This window comes from Aulonocara sp. 'chitande type north' Nkhata Bay, linkage group LG23, assembly GCF_057382095.1.
Source record: "Aulonocara sp. 'chitande type north' Nkhata Bay isolate Kocher_YH1m ecotype deep benthic linkage group LG23, A_spYH_male_GT1.1, whole genome shotgun sequence".
NCBI classification, from domain to species: domain Eukaryota; kingdom Metazoa; phylum Chordata; class Actinopteri; order Cichliformes; family Cichlidae; genus Aulonocara; species Aulonocara sp. 'chitande type north' Nkhata Bay.
The window spans coordinates 29,024,292-29,049,907 of record NC_141365.1 but is presented as its reverse complement, the minus strand read 5'-3'; the positions used below and the strand labels follow the sequence as shown (position 1 = coordinate 29,049,907).

Genomic DNA, 25,616 nt, shown 5'->3' with positions numbered 1-25,616 from the left:
TCACATACAGAGTCACTTAAAATCACCTTGCATCATCATTCTGATGCTCAGTTTCAACTTCAGCAGGTAGTCTTGACCATGTCTACATGCCTAAATGCATCGAGATGTTGTCGTGTGAGCAGTTGATCAGGTGTACCTAATAAAGTGTATAATAAGGATAATTCTGGGCATATATGATAACTATTCCGTTATTAAATGGAAAAACAAATACTAAAGTTGGGGAAGAAAGACACTGGAGATAAATGCTGTGCAGGTTATTTTATCCTCTTGATGCTATGACATATAAAACAAAGTTTAACATTCTTCCAGTGCAAATTTATGCCTGTAGAATTTAATGAACATGTCTTACACATGGAGACTCCTTTCCCTCAGCTCAGCTCTTAGTATTGAAACTATGTCAAACTGCACTGTCCCTTTTTAATAAGTAATTAAATATATCTATTGCTTTATACATAATATTTTGTGCTTTATGAAATCAAAACATGTTTAAAAGTTTTTTACAATGTCTGAAGAGGTAAAACAATATAAAATCCTGCCAGGAAAAACTCTAAAAATAAGCATGTTTCTTATTCCCTGCATTCTCACAGGAAAGAAACAGAAATAAATTAAAAGCCTGAGACTAGATTGCAGCCCAGATAAAGAAATTAGAAAACTTTGCGTAATTGTTATGTAATGGTCTTGTAACCACAGTGCTAATGGCTTGCTGGCAGACATTAGCCTCCCTCATGGGAGACTTCGCTGTTACTGGGCTGTAGAGTTGGGTTAGTGGGAGAACTGTGGTAAAACCAGACAGCTTCCAGATGTGAACATGTATGGAATTAGAGTAGGGGCCTCCCTTGAGAAATTCATTTTCAGTCTACCATTTTTGATTAACTGTAAGTTCACATTTATGCTGTCGTTTGTCATTTTCTGAAACTGCATAAATATATACCACTATATGGTTTAGCTCACACAACAGCTGCAGCAGCTGTGCTGCCTTGAGAAGAACCAATAGCAGGTGCCTTCACTGAGAAGCCCTCCACCCTGCCGATCTCAAGCTCCAGTTGGATCAAATCCTATAATCCCAGAGGAGCCAGGTTTCTTGTAGCTGCTGCGCAGGTCGAGAGAGTTTACAGGCTGACAGCAGTTAGTTATGATCTGGTTGTCCTGTTACTATCCATGACAGCAGCATAAGCAGGTGGAAGGCAAACAAACCCCCCAAAGGGAAAAATAAGGTGGCTTAAATGGCATTAAATATTGACCACACGTGAACATATAAAATTCCCATCACTAAGAAATGTGGGAGACCCCCACTACTGATGACCTCTGTACACCTTTAATGCACAGATTGCACTTGTGCAATGGCAAGCCTCAAACCCTATCCTGGTCAAAAAAAATGCTGCTTCTCCCCTGTGAGGCTGATTTATGAGAATCTGCTGCTTCTCATTTCCCTTTTGGGCTATTTTAGTCTGTGGGAATTGAAACTCAAGCAGTTTTTCCACTAATGTGCCCCACTATTGAAGTCTCAGAGTGTGTCCTATGCCTTGTAGCCATGTTTTTTTTGGGAAAGTTTTGTTCTTAAATCACCCTCATTGCTGAATTTGGGATCTGTGGTTTTAGCATGTGACCTGCAGTGTCAGTGCACTTTTCGGTTTGTTGTTCCAGACATGGGATCTTCAAGGGTCACTTCAGTTAGCAGCTACTTTTGCAGCAGACTCGTAACTCTATGAATCTTGCAGTGAAAAGCACTTGTGAAATTTATGCCTCCTCACCCAGTAAAATCCAGTGTTAGAAAACATTCAAACACCTTTAACGTGCCACAAGTATTTGAGTTTGCCCACTTTTAGCATTTAAAAATGGGCAACTGTGTAAAAAATGACTAGAATAACTTTACAATAACTTTTTTTAAGTCCTTGAATTTAATCTGAATCACATCTTGATTATTTGATTTACTTTAGTGTGGTGGTGTACAGAAGCAAAATTGCAAAACAAGTTGCCATTGTCCAAAAACCTGATTGTATACATTGGTTTAAGACCAAAGCTGACACACTCAGGAAATAACCAACAAGAACTAGTGAAAAACGGTGTCAAGTAAGTGTAAGGAAAAGCTTTCATTTTGAAAGTAAAGGGTTTCCTTTTCTGTCTTTATAGTTTAACTACTGCTTAGTAGTAGTAGTAGTAGCTGAGTGTTTTCAAACAAGCTGGTCTTATCTATGCAAGCTAGCAAACTGTGGCTGTTTGCTAGCAACCAAAGCAATCGCAAAGACTTTTTCAGTGCAGCACCATGTACCTCTGTGCAACCAATTTCACCTAGCACCTGCTATCAGCCTGTCAGGGAATACACATTTTCTCTAGTTCCATCAGATTCAGCAGATGTTTACATGTTTATGTAATAGCCTTTTATAATGGACACAGTAAACATGCTATGCTAGTGGCAGCTTTGAGGAGCACAGCTCGTTAGGTTGAGGTTTTTTTGCCCTCGCCATCTTGCTGTCTTGAAACACGACACTGCTTGGGATGACTATAGGTCATTTTATTGGCCTTTACAAAGGATGCAGGTTAAAATGACTTTCCAGTGGTTTCACTTTGTAGACCAAGAGGCTACATCTATACGTCTTATAAACCCTTCAACGTGTAATTCTACTGCACAAAGATAATACTGCATCAGTACTATCGGTTCAGTCCCACATATGAGAGTGTAATACTAATTACACTGGCTGGTTTGTGAGTTTTTATGTACATTTTTCTTCTTATGAAGGATTTTTACTTGTTACTCAACAACATAAATGTCACCCAACTGATATAAACCATTGAAAACATTTTTTTTCAATGGTTGGCAACTGAAAGTCAATTTTCTCTTTTATTTGTGTGCACTAAGTTTTAACTTCCTGTCTCCTCCCTCTCACAGAAGTGAGCGGCATCTCTTTACTCCAGCTGATTGGAGAACCTCCACTAGAAGAGTTCACCACCACCTATGGGCCAAATGGGGAGCCTGCCTATCGGTTCACTCCTTCGGTGGTCCCGGGCCAGCGAGCCCTGGTCCATGTCCCCAGCCCTTTCTACCGCCACTTCTCCCTCCTCTTCCATGTCAAGCCCTCCACTCCTGCCGCCTCCATCCTTTTCTCCATCACAGATGCCACCCAGAAGCTCATGTATGTTGCTGTCAAGCTCAGCGCGGTGAAGGCTGGCCGTCAGAAGGTTCAGTTTTTCTACACCGAGCCCGACTCTGAGGCTTCGTACGAGGCTGCCAGCTTTGAGGTGCCGAGCATGGTGGACACCTGGAGTCGCTTCTCGCTGTCAGTCATGGAGGAGCAGGTGGCCTTCTACCATGGCTGCGACTCTGAGCCACAGGTGGTGAAGTTTGAGCGCTCGCCGGATCCCATGGATCTCGACCCTGCATCAGTACTCTTTGTGGGTCACGCGGGAAGAGCTGACAATGGCAAGTTCCTGGTAAGTGGATCCACAGATTTGATGTTCCTTGGTGATTGCCAGATGATAACCAACCTGTAGGCCTTTGTGACTGGGACTTCAGCAATCATTTACTTTGGGACTGCCAGCAACCAGTCCAGAAATATTCATCTTTCCGTCTTGGCTTTTGGTTGTTAGATGCTCACTGACCGGTCCCTGGGCCTGTGTGACTGGGCCTTATTCCCCTGATCCCACACCGTCACCATGATTCTGTCATGTCAAAAATGGCAGCCAAGTTAACATCACATGGTTAATGGTCACATGTCTCAAAAATCTTAGTGGGTTGAGTAGTAATAATGACAACATCATATTTTTTAAAGGTTACATGAAGTCCAAAAATGCATGAAGAAGATTTCAAGTATTTGAAAGTTTTAACTGATGCTGCTCTTACTCAGGTCTGCTTTGAAACACAGCTGATAGATTCTTAACATGGTTTTTACTGAACGCTGCTTAGTGATTAAAAGAAATAAGTAATAACAATAAAACAGTCTCTGTATGTGTTACTTTGTAGCTCATGCAGTTTTAGCATGATTATTAATTTTGTTCATTGGGTATAAAAGACTAGAGGGTGACTCATCCAAGCTGCGGCTTAGCCTGCCTACAGCGGCTCATCTTGTTTGTAGATTGGACTGGATCACTTTACCTGATCCTGTGAGTGGAAGTATTGACCTACAGTCATCCATTTACCCTGCAAAATCCACTCCTGGAAAATGACTTTTGCATTTCCTCAAAGCTTTTGAGAAGAGCAAGTTGTAAATTAAAAAATGAGCCAGGTCAAAGGTCACCAGTGACCATTATTCTTTTGGAAGGATCCTTTCAGCAGAACTTGGTTGACAAAAATTGCATTTTTAAGATTTCAAAATAATTCATATACAGTTACACGTACATTTACATATATGCTGCAGACAGGAAATGCTCATGGCTAATTCAGCATACTTTCAGTTGCTCCAACACACAAATAAATGTGCTAAAATAAAGACGCCAGAAAAGATTTCTTCTTTATGTGTTGAGGATTTGATCACTATCAATATTTAGGAAATATGAAAGTTTAACGCATTAAGAATTGGACAAACCAACATGATGGCACTCATCTCAGTAATAAGCATAAAGCTACAGCAATGCTATAAAACGGGAAAGAGAAATTATCACTTTTAAACAGTTTTTAACAGTTTTTGTTTTATACAACAGTGTGGTGCAAAAGAATGAGACGCCTGTTTTGTACGCATAATCTCCAGGGTACCAGCAGAGGAAATGCTAAAGAGATGTTTCACAGTTCTGACAGGAAAAAATGAAAAACAGCAACAAATCCTCCTCCAGAGGTATCTGGGAGTCTGTTCTTTCTTGTCTGTGACGTCGCCCTGCGGCACTCCGTCCAGGGTTTGTGTCATTAACAATAAGGAGGTAGTGCCACCTTTAACCTCTGAGACAGGGACTCTGGTGATCATATGACTCTCTTTGAAGTGGAGAACTGTGGAAGAAATTAAGATGGCTGCAGTTAAAGCTCATAAAATTTGCATGCTTCTGATCAGAGGTGTGGACTCAAGTCACATGACTTGGACTCGAGTCAGACTTGAGTCATTAATTTTATGACTTTAGACTTGACTTGAAAAAATGTTCTAAGACTTGTGACTTGACTTGGACTTTTACACCAATGACCTGGGACTTGAATTGGACTTGAACCGGTTTACTTGAAAAGACTTGATATTTCACCCCAAATATAAAATTTAACATACATATTATATAGAAAGTGTGCACCATTAATTCAATTCATTGATTCATTTATTCAAACCACACTCCGTACGTATGTGTGCGTGAGCTGTAGCACAGTCAATCAAATTAACCAGATTAAAAAAAAAAAAAAAAAAAACGCTCAAAAATGCTGCAAGGAGTTATTTTTTTCAGGTACATAAACTATGAAGTAGTCAACAAAAAACCGAACTGCAATATGCAAAACATGCAAGAAGAGAATCACAGACAGAGATGGAACAACTTCCAACTTTCTCCGACAGTTGAAGTTGCATAAAGAACGGTAGGTGGTGCTTCTCTCTTGTTACGATGAGATCATGACTTCATCTAACAAGCAAATCTTGTCCAGGCTACGTTGGTGATACAGTTCTTTTTAATGTGTATGATTTTTTTGTCATGCGATTTTAAAGCCGGCCCTGCAAGCGCATCCAAGAATAACATGCAGCTTATCTCAGAACTGTCGGTGAAAATTATTCTTGGAGCTAAGTTTAATTGAGCTGCATTTTAAAGAGGTGCAATTTCACAATTTGTGTATATTTTCTAAGTTCACTATTTCGTTGAGGAAAACACAGATTTTAAAATCACATGGTCTAATATTTACATTTAGCATAACTACAACATTCTTTTTTCGTTTTTTTTTTTTTTTTTAAAGACTCGAAAGGACTTGAAATTCAAAGTTTCAGACTTGTGACTTTACTCTGACTTTTACACCAGTGACTTGAGACTCGACTCTGACTTGCCTGACATTACTTGAGCCTTGACTTGTGACTTGAGGATAAAGACTTGAGACTTACTTGAGACTTGCAAAACAATGACTTGGTCCCACCTCTGCTTCTGATAATACCTATGGTGGGATTCACTGTCTGTGTGTTTTAGGGTGACATGGCAGACCTGAGACTGGTGGGAAACCCTCGGTCAGCTGAGCGTTTATGCGACTATGAGGACGACTCTGACACTGTGAGTTCTTGTGTTTCCAATATTCCAGTCAAACCACCAGAAGGCTTTTGTGAAACACAGTTTTTTCTCTGTATCGCAGGGCTCTGGTGACTATGGCAGCGGCGACGGCGAGAGGAGGCAGATGGGAGGCAGCGTGAAGGTCTGTATGAGCTTTGTGGATGTCTTATATGAACATACAAGAGTGATTTACAGTCTCTGAAATCATCTCAGCTCGAGATGTATTTCAAGAGGAACAGCAGGGCCTAGTTGCATTATGGGAATTGTAGGCATTGAATTGCTTATTAATGGCTTTCTGGAGGTCTCTCAAAGTTTTCTTTAGACATTAGCTACTTTTTAACAGACCATTATCAGAGGAAGCTTTTTTATTTGTTAAGCCATGTAACACTATGAATCATTCAAGCTTATAAAAAGGCGCCTAACTGAAGGGATGAACCAGTGTTTTGTCTATACATAACAGACAACAACAACAAAAAATTTAATTTGTATCTTTAGTCGTTGCTACCAGCCTGTCGCAAAAACATATCATTTGTTCCCATTTCTTTAGTTGAATCTATAAAAAACTCCAAAGATAACAGTTTCACAGACATAAACTAGTATTTATTTTTCTTGTAACGACTAAATGATTCCCAAAGAGCTATTAGCTCAGTACATCCTTAAAAAATCTGAGGAAAATGGACAATTGGAGGACAAAAAGAGAAGTGGCAGCCCCAAAAAGATACCTGCAGCAGATGAACAGTATCTGAAAGTCAAGTCCTTAAGAAACCGTTCACTGAAGCATCATCAGAGATGGTCTCAGTGAAAAGGTGGCTGTCAAGACGCTTTTCTTGATAAGGAGAAAAGGCTGAGGTATGAAAATTACACTGGACTGGACTGAAAATCAGTGGAGACAGGTTTGATGGAGTGATGAACCCAAATTTCAGTTTTTGATTTTGATTCGTCAGTATGTACGGGGCAGGTTGGAGGGAGGTGCAACACTGAGTGTCTACAGTCATCATCGAGCTGCATCTCAGCCAGTGGTGTTGGAGATCTTTGTCAGAACTGATGAATTACAAACACAGAAAAGTGCCATCAGAGTTTGAGCCACCATGCAATACCATCTGAAAAGAGTCTGATTGACAAAAGCTTAATTTTTCAGCATGACAGTGATCCCAAACACACTGCCAATGCAGTAAAAGCACACTCACTGCCCCCAAGAGTTTCCAAATGTGGAGCGATCATTTGGCTTAACATTATTTAGTAGTAGTTTTTGTTTTTAATTTATGGATCTCTTTCAGTTAAATCTTTTGCAGTGAAATATTTTTACACTAGGATCCTTTATATATATGGGAGACCATAGAGAATATGAAAAACAGTTGGATGAACTTAAAAAACACACATATCCCAAAACATCATTAATACATCAGCTGGTAACACACTGCTCCCTAGTGGTGAACATTTCATTTAAACTTTCAATTTCAACTGAATGCAAATTATCTGCTTTCCACCACCTGGTGGAAGTATTTGTCTGCTCTTGTGCACAAATATTGTCTGAAAATTACATATAAATGTAGATGTACATGTGATGTGGTTGCATTCCATTATGTGAATTTCCAGATGTTTTAAAATGTTGTATTTGTGTCCCGTTCCCCCCCACAGACCACCCCTCCACCTTTCCGTCCACTGCCTGAACCTCCGCTGATTTCCTCACACATAAACACACTCGCACAAACAGGTAAAGAGAAAGTGTGTTGATTTATAACTAAAGAGCTTAAGCGTGCTCTTCCAGGACTCTCAGCATGTCACTGCGCTGTATAAATGTGTAATGGAAGTTTTTAAATCATGCAGCAGGCGCTGCCAAAGAAACATCATGTAGACATTTTTAAGCCAGAAAAGTTTACGTCAGGTTGCCTGTCTGGACCCATGTGAGGAGATTGCTGCAAGGAGTGTGTATGACTAGAAGTTCTTTAGCTCCCTCTAGTGGATGATAAAAGAAGTAATTTCTCTTTGAGTGAGTTGCTCGTGAAATAGGACCGTTCCTTTCTCCGTCACGCCACAAACATGTTTCATGAGTTCTCCGAGCAGCAGGTAAAGGTATGTTTGTGTTCAGATGTCTGGTATCAGCCCTCCGTGGAGTACAGCAGGCAGGACTTCAGCAAGCCTGGATTATTAGGCTCAAGAGGTGGGTCGCAGGGGGCAAAAGGGTCCTGATAACGGCTGGCAGCACATCAGATTAGGATCATGTCCTAATCAATCTGTGGCCTTCCTATCACAGTAAAGAAGGAGCGCTCTGGCTGTTGCTGCTTTCTCATTCTGCTCAGTGTATGGGTGGAGGTTGATTGAACGTCAGCATCCGCTCAGCAGGCTTCAATGCGATGGTGTCTTAGTTTTGTCCCCAAGAGAGCAAATCTTGATGATTACTGAAGTAGCTGACTACTTACTACTGAAATTTGTAGCACAACATCCAACATTATTTCTACTTGTAGTGCTACTCTGAATAGTCCTCAGGAACTCTGTTTAATCAGATTGGCTTAAATTAAAATCACAGGATGGTAGAAATGACATTTTAAAGGTATAATCTTTATTAAAATCTCTGTTCCAGTCAACTTTGGTGCAAAACATAATATAATAACTTACCTTTAATGCTCTATCGGACATTTCTTGAGTAAAACGTTCTGTTGTATAAGTGACGATGGGCAACGCTCAAATTCAAATTTCAAATTCAAATTCAAATTTTATTTGTCACGTACACAGTCATACACAGTACGATATGTAGTGAAATGCTTGGACAACTGCTCGTGACCTAGAGAAAACAAAAAAGGAAAAGGCTATGAATAAGATGAATAAGATCATGGAGGTCCAACACTGACAAAATAATGAATGAATGAATAAATGGCTCAAAAAAGTGCCATATACCTTAAATATAAATACATAAAATAAGATGAAAATTGGTGTTTCAGATTTTATGTTTTTCATTAATGGTGTTATTTCCTCCTTTTTTTTTTTTGGCTCATTTTTTATTTATTTATTTATTTTTATTTATTCATTCCATTCTCCTATTTGAACTTTTTTTTTTACTTTCTATTTCCTGTTTTTTCCTCTTATTTATTCTCGTGTGTTTTTTATTTGACTGTTGACTTATTTATGTTCCTGTTTTTACTTCATTTTCACTCATTTTATTTAATATTTACTAATTTTGTTAGTCCACAAACAAAACTACTGTAACTTTTTATTGTGAAGCAGAAGCAACTAAACCTACTAGTTTAAATACAAAAAACAGTAAAACATGCATGTTCTGCCTCTCGTGACCTGTTTGGGCTCATAAAGACATTTTCACTCCAGCCGTCACCAACAATAGAAAACCAACGTTAATTGTAAGCAGCGCTAATGTGTCTGCTTTAATATTTGTCTCTTTTTTGTCTTTACCAAAAGCAAACTTACAGATCAACATGGTTTTATTTATTTATCTATTTATTTATGGTGGACCTGTTAAGTTAAATATAAAACCCTGAAGAAACGAAACAGCTAACCTTGAAATGAGAAGCAAGAATTCCTGCTTCCCTCTATAGGACTGATTTCTAAAATAAAATTGGCCTTATTTGCAGAGAAAAATTAATAGAAGGCAATTTCATTAAAGACATTTTTTGGCTTTTGCTTTGGCATCTTCTGTGCTTTCATTTTGTGATTATTGCAGTTCCAATTTCACATTTTGCTTTGGGTGATGGTGAAGGACTGTTTGCTGGATCAGCGTGCTTGACATCCATATGCTATATAAGAGCAGATGATGCATTGATAGTTGCTGGTCTTACATTTACACATATTACATTTGTATTTAAGCATTCTTGTCCTGCGGCACAGTCTAGATGTTCCTAACTTGCTAAATTACTTCAGGTACAATCGGTGCTAAAGGTGAAAAAGGAGACAGAGGAGAGAAAGGCTCAAAGGGGGACCAGGGCCCTGTAGGAGCGAAGGGAGATTCAGGTGTCAGCTCTGGCTCTGGTTTCTCTGCACAGGGTGGAGTCCAAGGACAGAAGGTAAGACACCACTTTGTGTCTGTGAGTGTGTTTTTAGTGATCGTATGGCTGATGCACTCAACTGTTTCTTCCTGCTTTTCAGGGTGAAAAAGGTGAAAAGGTATGTAAAGTGTCTGTCCATGTACTCATACACATGCAGTTTGGCTTTTATACATAATGAGCTAAACAAAAATAAGGAGGTCAGCATGTGTACAAATAATCCCTGCAATGCAGAAGCTCAGGATTCAGAAAACTCTAAAATCTCAGTCTCAGAGCCATGAGTTTTGTTTTTCGCACTCGGCTCTGTCCGGTGTCACATATAGTTGAAAAGATGGCCTTATAGGGGGAGGAGCTAAAACTATTTTGAGTTCTGAATCATTGAAGGCTACTCTGGTCGAATCAAGGAATAAAAACATGTTGGAGATGAGCAGAAAGGCTCATGTCAGAATGAATGAATTGAAGCACAAGAGCAGAAATGTCTAAATGCCGATCAGCCGGGAGCAAAACTTATGATACAGATTGAATTTGAAATTTTATTCTTGCCATTAGAAATGATAGAAATTATTTCAGGTTCATCCATAACAACATGTTTTGTTTCTGCTGTCAACAGATCTACTGTGTCTCTGCTAGAGAAACTATTATTGCCTTTATTATACACATAAAGCTTAAAACTATAATTCACATTTAAATTATCTAAACCTGTAACCTAAGTATTAACTAAGTATTACATTCCTTCCAAATCCAACATTCTCACTCACAGGGTGATCTTGGCAAAGGCTACACTGGTAAAAAAGGAGATCGTGGGGCTCAGGGGCCTCCCGGACCACCTGGTCCTACAGGACCTGCAGCTGAGGTGGTCCGACTTGGGGATGGCTCTATTGTGCAGCAGCTGGCCGGACCCCCCGGACCACCAGGACTGCCAGGGTCGGATGGGCCTGCAGGACCTCCTGGAGCTGATGGGGAGCCTGTGAGTACAACGAGGTTTAGAGCTGTTTAATGTTTGGAGGTTCATGTTGCTCAGAGGTTGTTCATTAATCTTTCAGGGTGATCCAGGAGAGGATGGAAGAGCTGTGAGTTTCTCTGTTTTCACATTGAAATATTGCTACAAAAGAAGAATTATTTATAGGCTTTTCCAGATAAATCGATTGAAATATTATCAGTGTAATTTGGGGTTTTTGCTTCTGTTTCCAGGGTCCTCCTGGGCTGCAGGGTGTTCCAGGAATTCCAGGAGGTCCTGGTGCCAAAGGCGAAAAGGTGCCCTATTTAAGTCATCTGTTTAAAGAAGACACATGGCATTATGTAACGTGATAATCCGTGGTCTTAAAATCCTCCAGGGTGAACGTGGAGAGGGTCAGCCGGGACCCAGAGGCCCCCCAGGTCCACCTGGACCTCCTGGACCTGGTACTGGTGATCGTCCAGTAAGTCCAGGCTCCACACACTCTTTTCATTCATTTCATAACTTCCAAAACTTTTCACTAAACTTATGCTTCTTACAGACATTTGTTGACATGGAGGGCTCGGGATTCCCAGACTTGGATAAAATCCGGGTATGCTTTGTTTTGGGGTTTTTATGTTGTTTTTTTTAACATAAGTAAAAAGTAGTCACTTGAGGTGGTAATATGATTGTTTTGGGATTTGTTATCTAGGGTCCACATGGTCCACCGGGTCTCCCAGGTCCTCCTGGCCCTCCTGGGATCCCTGGTACTTCAGTGGCAGTGGGCCTTGATGGTCCAATAGCTGTTGGACCTCCTGGACCACCTGGGCAAGATGGTGCTCCGGGATTGCCAGTGAGTATTTTACTTTGATTACTTACCATTTTACTTCCTTACCACCCAATGCCTTCATTGTTCTGCTTTTAAATGTTGTTGATGTTTATTTGAGGTATAGTAAATACTGACTCTGTTTTGTGTTTGCTGCTGTAGGGACCCCCTGGTCCTCCTGGGCTACCTGGTCCACCTGGACCTGCAGGAGGAAAGGTAAAGATAGACTCAGTCTGTGGGGCTGTACTATGGTACATGCTAGCAAGAGACAATGTACTCACTAAAAGACTTAATCATTTATTAATAAAATCTGAATGAGAAATTCATTAGTTTTATTTAGTGATTAACCAAAATATTTTAAAGATTTTTATTTTGACCACAAAACAGCAAAAAAAAAAATTCAAGAAGGATTTAAATGAATACAGCCTACAATCCTGGACTAAATGTAATGATTCAATAGACATTTCTTTTGAATGTATTGACTATCATATATTTTGTTTTAAATCTTCTTTCCCCAGGGTGACAGTGGTGACCTCGGTCTTCCAGGACCAGCTGGAGAAAAGGTGAGCTTCATTTTTAATTTCAGCCCTTAAAACTCTCATCATTGAAAGCAGAAAGATGTTCCCCACTGAACTGATATGAAAATGTTGTACTTGGTGGCCCATCCATGTACTCTTCACATTCTTTGTTGCTTTCCTTTAGCAAGATGCACAAGGCTCCAGCTTTTTCACCGGCTTGTTCTCTTACTTTACTCCATCCTCTACGGTGTGTAATGGGTTGGTGGTCCTGGGGCATGTCTCTGCTGTGATGATTTATTTTATTTTCTCAAGTTTTCTGCATTATTTACTCTTTATTATTATTATTATTATATTACTATTATTTTCTGTTTTCACAGAATCTTTCAAGACATTGCAGCTGTGAAAGATTCTGTTTCCATAAAAGACTTTCTTCACTCATTTAAGGACCTACTCTGCGTTTCCTTAGTTTCTGTCATGCATATACAAAGCAAGGTGTTCATATTAAAAATGACCAAAGTTTTAATAAATCAGGCTTCACACTGTGCAGATTTTTAGATACTTTCACCAAAAATGGTTTCTTTAAATAGTTACTTGGTACAGGGACCTATGAAGAACAGGCCGTACAGCTCACAAGCACTAGGTACTGCCCCTCAGCAAGCTTCCAGAAGCTGGCTAATCATATGACAGTGTCCTGTTAGAAAGAGACATGCACTAACACGACTTGCTTCAGACATACAGGGCGATGATAAAGAGGCATGTTTGTCCATTGTTGAATTATACAATCAGCTCTAGTACAATCCAAAAATAAATACAGGCACATTAATGAGCATAGTAGGTCCCCAAACCTTAACTGTAACCTTCATCCGCATCTCTATTTAACCTCCAGCTCTGCACGTGCCTGTGTCATGCCACCGTTTGCTCTTCCTGTCCTACTTTTCTTCTCCTCTTTATACAGTGTTGAACATAATCTGACATTACAACTGACCTCTGCCACCTAAGGGCTCTCAGGGTGAACCAGGACAGGTGGGGACATCAGGACAGACTGGCCTGGCAGGGCTTCCAGGTCCAATGGGACCAGTGGGACCACCAGGGCCCCCCGGACCACCTGGGCCACCATATCGTATTGGCTATGTGAGTAGATTCCTTTTCTCCTTTTTTTTGTTTTCTTTTGTTTTTTGTGGACAGATGAGAGCAAGTACCAAGCTAAAAAAAAGTTGTTAGTTTGAGGATGCCGGTAGCAACCATTGATATCTACTCTGAAATGTCAACCAGTCCAAACAGTCTGAGTGGATGAGAAGCTAGCAGTAATCAGTTGTTTTGACTTCATATTATCTCCATACAGGGCGATCAAGATGGATATGAGGTACTCAGTGGTTTGCCTGGACTCAGAGGCGAACCTGGACCCCAGGTAACGAGTTACAAATATGGGAGATTGTTGTTCCTTGTAAATTTTTGTATATCTCATGCTGTCCTGTGCCATATTTTTCCAGGGCCCACCTGGTATTGCAGGTCATCCTGTAAGTATGCCAGAAAAACTGTATGGCTTGAATAAGTTATTTCTTTATGTCCATGATACCGTAATTATTCAGCCCCCTGATTCAATTGTAGAACCACCTTTTGCTGCAATTACAGCTGCCAGTCCTTTAGAGAACGTCTCTACCAGCTTTGCACATTGTTGTGGAAGTTTTCCACTTAAATAAAGCCTGCAGACGAGCGGTGAGCGGTAGCTGACATTCTTTAATCCAAACACACAAAGAACATACAACCAAGCTTGTGGAGCCCCTGCATGACCACGGGGCAGACGGTCAGCAGAGTCTCACTGAGCCTAGCATGGCTCTCAGTTAAATACCTTCTCCAGGAACAAAAGGCAGTACACAGCTGTTTCACACCTTAAGGTTTACACTCCCTTGCTACCTCCCAGAGTCCTTGAAGAGACAAAAGACTCTTCCTGTGGAGTTCCTGTTTCCCCCAACATCCTTACTGCACCCACTCTTAACGTATGAGTGTCAGACATGTTAAAATCCAGTAGCACCAAGGCATCATACAATAATGTGATTAATAAGTGAAAGAAATTCCTATACAACATCTAGAGACTGAAATCCTTGCCCATTCTTCTTTGCAAAACAGCTCCAGTTCAGTCAGATTAGATGGACAGCGTTTGTGAACAGCAGTTTTCAGATCTTGCCACAGATTCTCGATTGGGTTTAGATACCAGACAGGTCAGGAATAAAGTTATTGAGAAATTTATAGCAAGCTTTCCCAAAGATTTCCCAAGCCTTGAACATCCCATGGAGCACTGTTCAACAGCAGTGCAAGCCACTGTAGTATATTTTTTCTTCTTAAACTTTATTGATCCCCATGGGAAAAATTCCTCTTTGCATTTTACCCATTCACCCAGTGAAGCAGTGGGCAGCCATTGGGCGCCCAGGGAGCAGTTTGTAGGAACGGTATCTTGCTCAGGGGTACCTCAGGGTAGCCGTTCAGTGGATTCAAACCCCTGACCTGGAGCCATCCCTGCCCCTATTAACATCAATTCGAATTAGGATTAAATCCAACTATCTCCACAGTAATTTTGCTTTTGTTTAGCATCCGAGCTATCTTCTTTTTTTGGCATGAGTGTGGCTACTTAAGTCACATAAAGTATAAATTTCACATCAAAGTACAAGGGTCTGAATCAAATATAAAAAGGTGTGCCTCAAGGTTCGACTTTGGGGCCACTTTGGTTTTCTGTTTATTACTGATATCAGTTATATATGTGTTTTCAAATGATTTGTTCAATTATTTGCTCTGTTGTGTATCTGTTAATCACATATTCAGTTGGCTTTTCAGTCTGATAAGCTCTGGGTTAGTTAAAAACATCTAAGACTTGTCTTATTAGACCTGACAATAAAGATTACATTAGTATTTAGCCTAGTTTTAATATCAATAAATTACACATAGAAAAATGAAGATCTAAAAAAATGCTTACAAAATTTTTTATAGACTCTTACTATAGAGTAGTATAAATGTCTGTATTTGTCTGTATATGCAGTATTCCCTCCTTAATGTGTGGATCAGTCTCAGTGCAACATCGTCACACACAAAGTGATTATTAAAACGTGTGTGTTTTAATAATATTTATTATAATCCTTCATATCCTTTTTTTAAAATTTTCATATTTGTGATCCATCATTCACGCACTTTCATCAAAGCACTTTTTTTTAGCCCACATTCACACTCTGATGCATACATCACAGAACAACTTAGGGTTCAGTATCTTGCCCAAGAATACTTACAGTAGTCATTACATCTACCTGAGTCCCATATTGTTTCACAATTCATAAGCACAGTTTTTTAACCCCCCAAAATCCTGGATATTAAGTGAGAAACCATACCTATGTTTTATATGTACATTAACATAAATGAAAAAAGTCTTCCAAAGTTTGTCTTATTAACAATATTAGTAGCAGCATTCCATTTTAATTCAGTGAATTTATGTCATACTTTTATGAATTCACCACTCCTGTAAAGAATATGTTTTACTGTTTTTTTAGGGAAATCCAGGTTTACCAGGAACACCTGGTAGCAAAGGAGCAGAAGGACCACGAGGACCTCCTGGGATCCCTGGCTTGAATGGTTCAACTGGAGAAAAAGTATGGCTAACATTAGTGTTACTGTACACTTACTAGTATTAATGATATGGTCTTCTAATACAGTATCCTGATTCTTTTTTAGGGTCCAAAGGGAGACAGTGGCGAGAAAGGAGAGAGGGTGAGTTGAATGCAGACTTAAAGTTGTTAGGAAGCTCTTCATTTCATATCAGCTTCATCAGCATATGCAGTTCCCAAATAACCTTTTAGTTATTATAATTTATCTAGAGTTTATTGTCTATCTAAATCGATGAAAGGAATGTGTATGTAGGATAATTTGTCATAGATCATGTGATCTCTTTGAAGATTTCTTTAGAACAGAAGCAACACGTGCAAGATCGCAAGTGCTTCAAAGTTCTGTTTGGGCCTACCTATTTTTTCATTAGTTTTATTGAATTCATGCAAACTTTCCTTTTGTGGAGTTTAGTTATATGCCGATGACAGCAATTATAGTTACCAACAAAACTTTCTTTGAAGGTTTCTACATTAGGTCCTTTTATTTCTGTATGTCTCAATGTTATGATCGCTGACCATCGGATTGAGTTATATGCAGATGATGCCTTTATATTGGAGCGACCGTGGCTCAGGGGGTTGGGAATCGCATCTGTAACCGGAAGGTTGCCGGTTCGATCCCTGGACTTTCTGTCCTGGTCGTTGTGTCCTTGGGCAAGACACTTTACCCTACTTGCCTACAGGTTTTGGCCAGAGGGGCCGATGGCGCGATATGGCAGCCTCGCTTCTGTCAGTCTGCCCCAGGGCAGCTGTGGCTACAACTGTAGCTGCCTCCACCAGTGTGTGAATGAATAGTGGTATTGTAAAGCGCTTTGGGTGCCTTGAAAAGCGCTATATAAAATCCAATCCATTATTATTCAGTACCAGTCAAAAGTTTCATATGCATGTTCAATATTCAATAATGCAATATTCATTCAGACAAGGACTCGATTAAACTATGCTCTGAACATATTGCATACTCACCCATTTCTGCCTGATAATGCACCAATTTGTAACAGGGTTTGCCAGGAAGAGATGGTGGACCACCTGGACCTCCAGGCCCTCCTGGACCTCCAGGACAGATCATCTACCAGCCAGGAGGAGATGTGAGTCTTCATTCAACTTGTAAATGTACAGAGGTTGAATGATTCTGGATTAATATGTGAAATAACACTAACCCACACAGCACAGCCTGTCTAAATCGATTTTCCTCCTGATGTTACTCATCTACACTAATAGCCACAGCATGCTTGTTTGCTCATTCACATTCATACTAACTGACCTAACTTTGTCTTGCTAGTATAACGACCTTTATTGGAATGAAGCAGGGCAGGTAGGTGGATGCGCCCCTCAGTCCCCTAACAATCTTATCAAAAGCGTCGCCACAAAACATTAAGTTGAGAGAATATTTTAGCATTTTCAAACTGCGTTTCTTTTTCAGGTTGGACCAGGTATTCCAGGCAGGGCAGGATTCCCAGTACGTATCACCATGATCATCAAACAGTTGAGCCTGTAGGAAACCAACTGATTCAAAACAATGCAAGTAAGTGATTATATTGTGTGTATGGATTTAGGGCCCAATGGGACCAAAAGGGGAAAAAGGGAACCCAGGGCCACCAGGATATGCACCTAAGGTAGGTGCATATCTTTGTTTGTTCATTTCACATTTTAAGACATGTATATTCATTATATTTTGTGCACCATTGTTTTTTAATTTAATACATTTTCATATTAACATGATTTCACATGATTTTTAATTACATTCCTCTCAGTAAGTGACATACTTTTTACTTTCCAAATTATTTAACACAATTTGTGTTAAAGTAACAGGAAACGAATGGAGTTCAATATTTTAATATCAACAATATTTTTTAAAAGCCTTGTGACTTAAATACTGTTTCCAGTAGTATTTTTGTAAGTTCTTGCTTTTTGTTCAGGGAGAAAAAGGAGAGCCTAGTGTCATCACGGGGCCTGATGGGAGACCTCTATTCCTGGGAGGCTTGACAGGACAGCCGGTAAATAAATCAAGTTAAAAAAAATCTGTCATTATGGACTTTGATGATAGAAACAAAGTATTTATCCAGCTGCCTTAGTGTCGATCCGATACCGATATCAGTGTTGGCATGGATAGTTCTAGTTCAGGTGATCATTCCTAATATGTTTAAATCAAAATATCACTGTGTGTGATGTTTACAGTGTGCTTGTGTCTTAATTTGCAGGGCGAGAGAGGAAGTCCTGGCCCAATGGGATTTCCAGTATGTTGTCTAAATTTTAAAAGTTCACAACTTTAGACTTGTTTAACAAGTTAGCAAAATCAGATTAGTATAACGAGCTTCAATGTACATTTTTCTCCAGGGTCCACAAGGTCCTCAAGGCCAGAAGGGGGAGATTGGTTTTCCTGGCCGATCGGTAAGTTTGGCATCTTTACAAAGATTTCATGATAAGCCTTCACATAGTTAGGCAGGTATTTGACTGGAGTAATGACACAAACAACTGCCCAGTAGGGAAATATCACCCTTGATGCTGATCTCATGGCTACAAATATAAAGTGTAAAAGTATGAAGTCAGAAATGTAGTGGTTTGTGCAAATACTATGGCAATCAGTTGATTCTTCATATTAGATTTATGTGACAGCAACTGTGAAAAGAGAACAACAGTGGAGTCCAATCTTAGGAAGCTTTGATTTGCAGGGTTGAGAGGGAAGACAGTATTAATAATTAATTATTTTTTTAGAAGTTCATTATGTCAGAATGTAACTGTGACATTCTGCAACCTTGTTTTAGGGTCGACCAGGACTAAACGGTGCCAAAGGAGAGAAGGGAGATGCAGGCAGTGGATCTGGATACGGATACCCTGTGAGTGCTGAAGATTTGACTTTGCCTTTTTATCAGATCCTGATTTCAATCCATTTGTCATCTTTTACAGAAACAGTAATCAATATTATTTTTTGTGTCTCAGGGACCACCAGGCCCACCAGGGCCCCCTGGGCCTCCCGGACCTCCTGTTCCTATTGACAGACTCGGAGTGAGTCCAGAGATGATATTTTCCTGTTGTGGTGCATATATCGGTCAAAATGGGTTAAAGTTCCCTAATTCTTTCCTTTTAATTTCAGGGATATGATTACTCCAGGTATTACGCTGGTGAGTTCACTTCAAATTCAATGTTAGATGCCAACGTTATGAGAAACATTTTAAGAAGTACAATATATTACCTTAATATCTGTATGGTGAATGTGAAGCGTCATGGTTAGCTTGGCTTAGCAGAAAGGCTGGAAGATATCCAACAGCTGTCTGATCTCGGTCCAGCAGTTAAAAAACCTCCAAAAATCTCAAAAAGATTTCTCCCCACAGTGATTTTAGAGTTAAAAAGGGTTTAGGTGGAGAGCTGTGTTTGAATTACACCGTCCCACTGGTGGAGTTTAGCAGTAACTAAAAGGTTCAGAAGCAGCAGTTGTTTGGCCTCTATGTTTGGCCTGACTCTAATAACGGGTCGTTATCCTTTGCAGTTACAGTAAATAAAGTCAGGATTTGAGGAAATGCTGTGTTCTTGCGGTTGTTTAACTTGTTGTTTTTTAACAGTTAAAGGAGAGAAAGGAGATCGGGGACCACCAGGTAACGTCCCTGACAGACGTGTAAATGTTTAAAGTTTTCAGTCTGTGGACAAATTTAAGGCAAGACATTTTTGTCTGTTCCAGGTTTTGGATCAAACATTGACATTTACAGTTTAAAGGTAATCCCTCGCCTTTGCACACTTTAGATTTTATGTCTTTATATTTTAAGATTAAGTTGTTCAAATCGGTTTGAGTTTTGATTGTACTGCTGGCTTTCTCTCTGATTTTTAATGTGTCTACCCAGAATGACCTGAAAGGTGAAAGTGGCGTGAAAGGAGAGAAAGGAGAGCCAGGCGGAGGATATTATGACCCCCGGTATGGAGGAAGCGGAGTCGGAGCCCCAGGAGTGCCTGGACCTCCAGTACGATCACACTCTGGAAAACATACTGCCACTTCATGTTTTTAAAGATGCTGTAAATCAGACTCTGTGTCCTCCTGTCTTATTAGGGCCCTAAAGGAGACTCCATTATTGGCCCACCAGGCCCCCAGGGGCCACCTGGACCACCTGGAAGAGGGTATGATGGACCACCTGGACCACCAGGGCCACCTGGACCTCCAGGAGCATCACTAGATGGATCTTACAGAGGCACACAGAGTGAGTTAAACTGGAAAACATCCCTTAAATATGAAAGACTTCTTAAAAGAAGGTGATTTATATATTAAAATTTGAATGACTTGCTGCTCCTTTAATTTAAACCCCACCTGGATTAACAGTCTTGCATTTTAAAGTGTCCTCTGAGTTTTTGTGCATGAAGAGCTGCTTATCATTTCTAAAAATTTCCCCACATATACAAGAAAACTTTATGTGATAGATGGAATTCTGGCAGGTTTGTCATCAACAAAAGCCTCTGATACAAAAGTGCCTGTAAAAGTTAAACCTCCTGCTTATATTCACTTTTAAACTAGTTTTTTGGTTTTTGGTTTTAAGAATTTGGGCAATGATGTAGCATTTAAAGTGTGCTGAATTATCTGTTCATTGTCTACCCATAGATAACTATCATTTTATTACTTTATACTGAAGAAAACTTCACTGCATCATTGCATTTCAACTCTGTGTGCTCAGATTCATGTCTTTTGAGAAGGCGTTCTCTTTTCCATGTCTGGCGCCTGCAACGATAACGATAATGCTTATCCAAGCATTTAGCCTATGTTTAACAAATCTGTGCTTGAACCACAGCTATCAGTATTCCTGGACCACCAGGACCTCCTGGACCTCCTGGAGTGCCTGGTGTGACCTCTGGGGTGAGTAAAACTTTTGTTTATTTTCTGGTTGTCTGTCATGAACTTTAAAAAAAATGTTGGGCGTTCAAATTTTAAAGAGCTGGAAATTATCATTGATTACCTCAATGGATTAGCATAAAACTTGGAAGTCCATCCAGTTTTGTTTTTTTTAAATAATTTTCTAAAACCACAACAAAAACACACGTGTCGGCTGCACAGTAATCCACATTGTGGTCTGTGTTTGCAGGTGACAGTGTTGAGGTCTTACGAAACGATGACAGCTACAGCTAGAAGACAACCTGAGGGCTCTCTGGTGTACATACTAGACCAAACAGATCTCTACCTACGAGTCCGAGATGGAGTTCGTCAAGTCCAGGTGAAACATTCATCTTCATAAATCAGCCGGAAAGATGCAAAAATACTTCAACTGTGGAGTTTTTATCTATATTCATTCTGTTTTTTCTTATTTTTCAGCTTGGGGAGTACATCGCTTTCCCCAGGGAGGATGTGAGCATAATTTTATTTGTCTTTTATCTGGTTATTCAGGTATATAGCGTGCCCAGTTTTAACAAGCCACATGCTGCATATTTAGGGTAATGAGGTTGCTGCTGTGGAGCCTCCGCCAGTTGTCCCTTACTTCCAAGACCACCACTCCCACACGGGCACCTCCACCAACCACTTCAACCAGCCGCATGAGAGTCCGGCCCAACCACATGCTGAGCCTGACTATAAACCTACTTACGTCGATCCCAGATACCAGCCTGATTCGCGGTATCAGTCAGAACCACGGTACCCGGAACTAACAGATCCCAGGTTTCCAAGTTATACAGACCGGTTAAACTCGCCTGATAACAGGTATTATGTTGTGGACACTCGTTACCCGATCACCACTCCACGAAGACCACCCCCACGTCAACCCCAGAGTCCGGTCCACTATCACACTTCTGGGCCAGTGGTAAGACAAACCACTTGGTACATCTCAAAGTCTAGCTACTCACATTGTAAGAATACATTTTTACTTCTTGGCATGTTTCCCCACAGCTCCACCTGATTGCTCTGAACAGCCCTCAGACCGGCTCCATGCGGGGCATCCGCGGTGCAGACTTCCTGTGCTTCACCCAGGCTCAGGGCATCGGGATGAAGGGAACTTTCCGGGCCTTCCTGTCTTCCAGACTCCAGGATCTCCACAGCATCGTCCGCAAAACTGACAGACATAATTTATCAGTAGTCAACTTGAAGGTAGTTAAACAGTGTTCTCACCCAACCTGACGTGACCGGTGTCTCGTGAAAGTTTATGCATTGCTCTCACAGACTGTATAAAATAGATGGACATAATCTCAGTGACATCACCTGTTCTCTTCCTGCTGTGACTTTATCCTTACAGTTACAGCCATGTTGGCCTTTAGAGCCATGAGGGACTATATTTAGATGGAAGGGTACAGATTAGTGTTAAATAATAGACGAATAAAATATAGAAATTCATTCAGTAAAACTGGAGCACAAGAAGCCAAGATCTTTATCGATTAAAAATGCTCTAGAAGACACCACTGACTCAGGAGCAAGCTAGCAACTACAGCTGCCCATCAGTCAGTCAAAGATACCGCTATGCTAACTTTCAGATCGAAGCTTGCTTCAGCTGTAATCTCTCTGTTAGGCTATGATTATAAGAGGGCAAAATTGAGGCAAAAACCTGCAGTTCCTCTAATGGCCACTTGAGACTGGTCAAAAAAGTAAGTCAGTCACCCTAAAGTTCCACATTCAAAAGGACAAAAACCTACAGCAGAAGTAAACATATTTACAGCCCAGTATAAACACATAAAGTTTATGAATCACTAATTTGACCCTTCACATCAACTGTACACCGGGCTAATTATTTGCATTACTGTGCTGTTTGGATTTTGTAAAGACTTAAATTGAGGGAGGGCATATCTGTTTTTAAAATGCGTGCCATCACAGGACACTCTAATTTGTAAAGCATTCTTCAGCAATAGTTCTCCCGGATTTCTTTTTTCACTCATTTGTCAGTCTAGTCTTTGTACCTGAACATTTTTAAAGGAATATAAACCATTTAACACTTACCTGTGCATCATTCAGTGATAAAAGAGGTAGCTAACACAAGGAATGAGTTATACATTGTATTGTTAGACACTTTGTTACTAGCAGCCTGTCACAGACCACATCATTTGTTCCCATTTCTTTGGTTGAATCAATGAAAAATGCCAAAGATAACACAGTTTGACAGACATAAAATATTATTTTTGCGACAAAGTGATTTACAAAGAGCTATTAGCTGAAAACTTGGCATATTTTAGGATATTGTGTAGTGTGTCCTTAAAACAACTGAGAATGGTAGGTATGAATATCAAACAAAAACTGGTCTGAGCAGGTGCCAGTTTAGCTAAGTTGGATGAGCAGGCGACCATATGCCACATGGGTAAGAGTGGCCGGCCTGGGTTCAAGTCCAGCCCTTTGCCCCATGTCTCTCTTTACCTTCGCTTTCCTGTTAGTCTTCACTGAGTCTGTCTAATAAAGCCAGAAAAAGTCCAAAAACAATATGCTGAAGAAAAAAAAACTTGAGTCAATGGCAAAGGTTCTGATGGAGTGATGAATGCAAATCCTTGGTTCAGCTTCTCGGTGCGCACAGAGATGTGTGGCACTATGATTATTTCCATCCTTTTCATACAGTCTGTGGAACTGAGTCACTATTAAAGCCAGCCTCAAATACTCGCTTAAGTGTTGACTCATTTTAAAGCTTTGACATTCCCAACAAAGTGTAATTTGACTCATTCATGTGCCTCGCGTTCACCAGGACGAGGTTCTGTTTGACAGCTGGGACGACATCTTCAGCGGCGGCAGAATGAAGGAAAACGTGTCAATCTACTCGTTTGATGGCAAGGACGTTCTTCACGACAACACATGGTGAGGCTCAAATCAGCATGAATCGTAACATTACATTAGCATTACGTCTTTAAGGCTTGCTACGGAATGACGCTTTTCTGTTTCTTCACAGGCCAGAGAAGATGGTCTGGCACGGGTCGACTAGCAGAGGCGAGCGGCACGTCGACAGCTTCTGCGAGACGTGGCGCGTGGGCGAACACGCGCTGACCGGCATGGCGTCGCCGCTGCAGAGTGGCAGTTTGCTGCAGCAGAGCTCCAGCAGCTGCTCCAGCTCCAACGTCGTGCTGTGCATCGAGAACAGCGCCGGCCACTCCAGGAGATAGACACGGACACCGTTTTTGTCCACACACAAACACGCACACACTATGATGTGCCTTTGTAAATATGAATTTTCTAAAGAATAATTCGTTTATGTATGTTAACTCCTACTCTATGGTGCTACACAGGATTACCCACGCAAGTTAAGCTCAGGTGACCTACTGTAACTGTCTCTGGCAGCCATGTTGGTGCAGCTTCTCTGTCATTTCTTTTGCTGTTTGAAAGTTGCCAGCTAGCAGTGTCTCTAATAATCATAACCACCGCTAGCTTAAGGTTGTGCACCACAGAAGAAGTAGACTGATAAATATATCAGTGATAAGTGAAACAGAAAAATCCGTTTATAGAAAGAATTCTGCTCTGTGACTAAAGTCCATATCTGGTCTTATTCTGAAAGGACAGGCTGCTGTTAAACTGTCATTTTTCAATTTCTGTGACCCCCTTGGCAACTTACAACACCCTGCAGCAGAGAACACATCGTGACTAGTGTGATTAGATTTATCTCAGAGAGGTTATACTGTACCACGAGAAACTATGTTTGTGTCTCTGGGCTGAGAAAAAGTGTTAAAATGGTTTAAATAAGGTTTTCTGTGCCTTTAACTACACAGCTAGTTTTTATATAGAGTGAAAATGGATATTAGTCAAACAAATTATGATAATGTAATGTTCAGTGTCCAAGAGCAAAGTAAACATTGATTATTTTGTATGTGAAGTGTGTGTTTTAAGCTTCTTTACACTGATTTTATCTGTAACCCACAGACTTTTACTCTGCTTCAAGGGAAGATATTTTCAAATTGTATTTTTAGCCATAACAGAGGGATATTTATTTTTTTTCTAAACTATGCTTTGCCTATAATTTGCGATGTGAGTCCAGTACATGCGCAAAGTAAGAATGAGTTTGTTTGCAGTCACAGAAAGCAAACAAATCACATACATCATGTGTATGTGATTTGCCATAAATCTGTCATGTCGTGTGTTTTTGCTGGCTTTTTGCCCACTGCCACTCTAGTGGAGAGGTTTCATCCTCTTCGTGTGCTAACAGCTGTAACCAATGCAGTGAAATGTGCATTAACTGTTGTGCCTTCTGTCATGTGAGCAACACGCTGAAATGCTTTGTTTCTCTTAATAAATTTGTGTGGAAAAAAGTGCAAGTTTAATCGTAAGTCGTGGATCTCATCATCTGCTGGTTTACCAGCGGCCTTTAAGAAGTTTGTACATGTGCTGATTACTTCTGAGACCTAATGGGACAAAACATTAATCACAGTTTGTTTACAAACACTCTGTATACACTTCATTTCTCATTTAACTGTAGCCTTAAAAACTATATTTGTATTAATGATAAAGTAGTATTATGCTTATTTCCAACTCCATGAGTCAAAATTACCCTTGTTTATCTTATACAGGGGATTGATGGTTGTTTGCTGATATTGGCGATGATACTGAATCGTTATAATTAATGTTGGTCCAGATTCAACATTGCAAGTAACTAATCACATTGTTATGATGTAATAGTTTTGTGATGCGGAAAAAAAATG

The 25,616-nt window shown here is 40.2% G+C and overlaps 1 protein-coding gene across 5 annotated transcripts in view; it reads left to right on the top strand.

The window, feature by feature from the left end:
- LOC147302041 (uncharacterized) overlaps window positions 1-25,226 on the top strand; it is a 56,812-nt gene extending 31,586 nt beyond the window's left edge. For 2 of the 5 annotated variants that reach the window (XM_086282616.1, XM_086282612.1), the window contains exons 2-43: window positions 2,888-3,429; window positions 6,070-6,150; window positions 6,230-6,289; window positions 7,786-7,861; window positions 8,237-8,308; window positions 10,018-10,160; window positions 10,243-10,260; window positions 10,900-11,106; window positions 11,183-11,209; window positions 11,331-11,393; window positions 11,474-11,557; window positions 11,636-11,686; window positions 11,786-11,926; window positions 12,062-12,115; window positions 12,418-12,462; window positions 12,602-12,664; window positions 13,417-13,548; window positions 13,760-13,825; window positions 13,908-13,934; window positions 15,951-16,049; window positions 16,132-16,167; window positions 17,057-17,143; window positions 17,338-17,370; window positions 17,479-17,514; window positions 17,612-17,671; window positions 17,975-18,052; window positions 18,257-18,292; window positions 18,393-18,446; window positions 18,821-18,892; window positions 18,996-19,061; window positions 19,150-19,177; window positions 19,616-19,648; window positions 19,732-19,766; window positions 19,892-20,008; window positions 20,095-20,242; window positions 20,825-20,889; window positions 21,116-21,244; window positions 21,343-21,375; window positions 21,461-21,823; window positions 21,910-22,107; window positions 23,678-23,787; window positions 23,879-25,226. In XM_086282616.1, coding sequence (XP_086138742.1) covers window positions 2,888-3,429; window positions 6,070-6,150; window positions 6,230-6,289; window positions 7,786-7,861; window positions 8,237-8,308; window positions 10,018-10,160; window positions 10,243-10,260; window positions 10,900-11,106; window positions 11,183-11,209; window positions 11,331-11,393; window positions 11,474-11,557; window positions 11,636-11,686; window positions 11,786-11,926; window positions 12,062-12,115; window positions 12,418-12,462; window positions 12,602-12,664; window positions 13,417-13,548; window positions 13,760-13,825; window positions 13,908-13,934; window positions 15,951-16,049; window positions 16,132-16,167; window positions 17,057-17,143; window positions 17,338-17,370; window positions 17,479-17,514; window positions 17,612-17,671; window positions 17,975-18,052; window positions 18,257-18,292; window positions 18,393-18,446; window positions 18,821-18,892; window positions 18,996-19,061; window positions 19,150-19,177; window positions 19,616-19,648; window positions 19,732-19,766; window positions 19,892-20,008; window positions 20,095-20,242; window positions 20,825-20,889; window positions 21,116-21,244; window positions 21,343-21,375; window positions 21,461-21,823; window positions 21,910-22,107; window positions 23,678-23,787; window positions 23,879-24,089 — 4,079 coding nt within the window. In that variant the 3' untranslated portion in view covers window positions 24,090-25,226. The remainder of the gene's footprint in view (window positions 1-2,887; window positions 3,430-6,069; window positions 6,151-6,229; window positions 6,290-7,785; window positions 7,862-8,236; window positions 8,309-10,017; window positions 10,161-10,242; window positions 10,261-10,899; window positions 11,107-11,182; window positions 11,210-11,330; window positions 11,394-11,473; window positions 11,558-11,635; window positions 11,687-11,785; window positions 11,927-12,061; window positions 12,116-12,417; window positions 12,463-12,601; window positions 12,665-13,416; window positions 13,549-13,759; window positions 13,826-13,907; window positions 13,935-15,950; window positions 16,050-16,131; window positions 16,168-17,056; window positions 17,144-17,337; window positions 17,371-17,478; window positions 17,515-17,611; window positions 17,672-17,974; window positions 18,053-18,256; window positions 18,293-18,392; window positions 18,447-18,820; window positions 18,893-18,995; window positions 19,062-19,149; window positions 19,178-19,615; window positions 19,649-19,731; window positions 19,767-19,891; window positions 20,009-20,094; window positions 20,243-20,824; window positions 20,890-21,115; window positions 21,245-21,342; window positions 21,376-21,460; window positions 21,824-21,909; window positions 22,108-23,677; window positions 23,788-23,878) is intronic. The other 3 variants (XM_086282613.1, XM_086282615.1, XM_086282614.1) reach the window with 3 other exon arrangements.
- The last annotated feature ends 390 nt before the right edge of the window (window positions 25,227-25,616 follow it).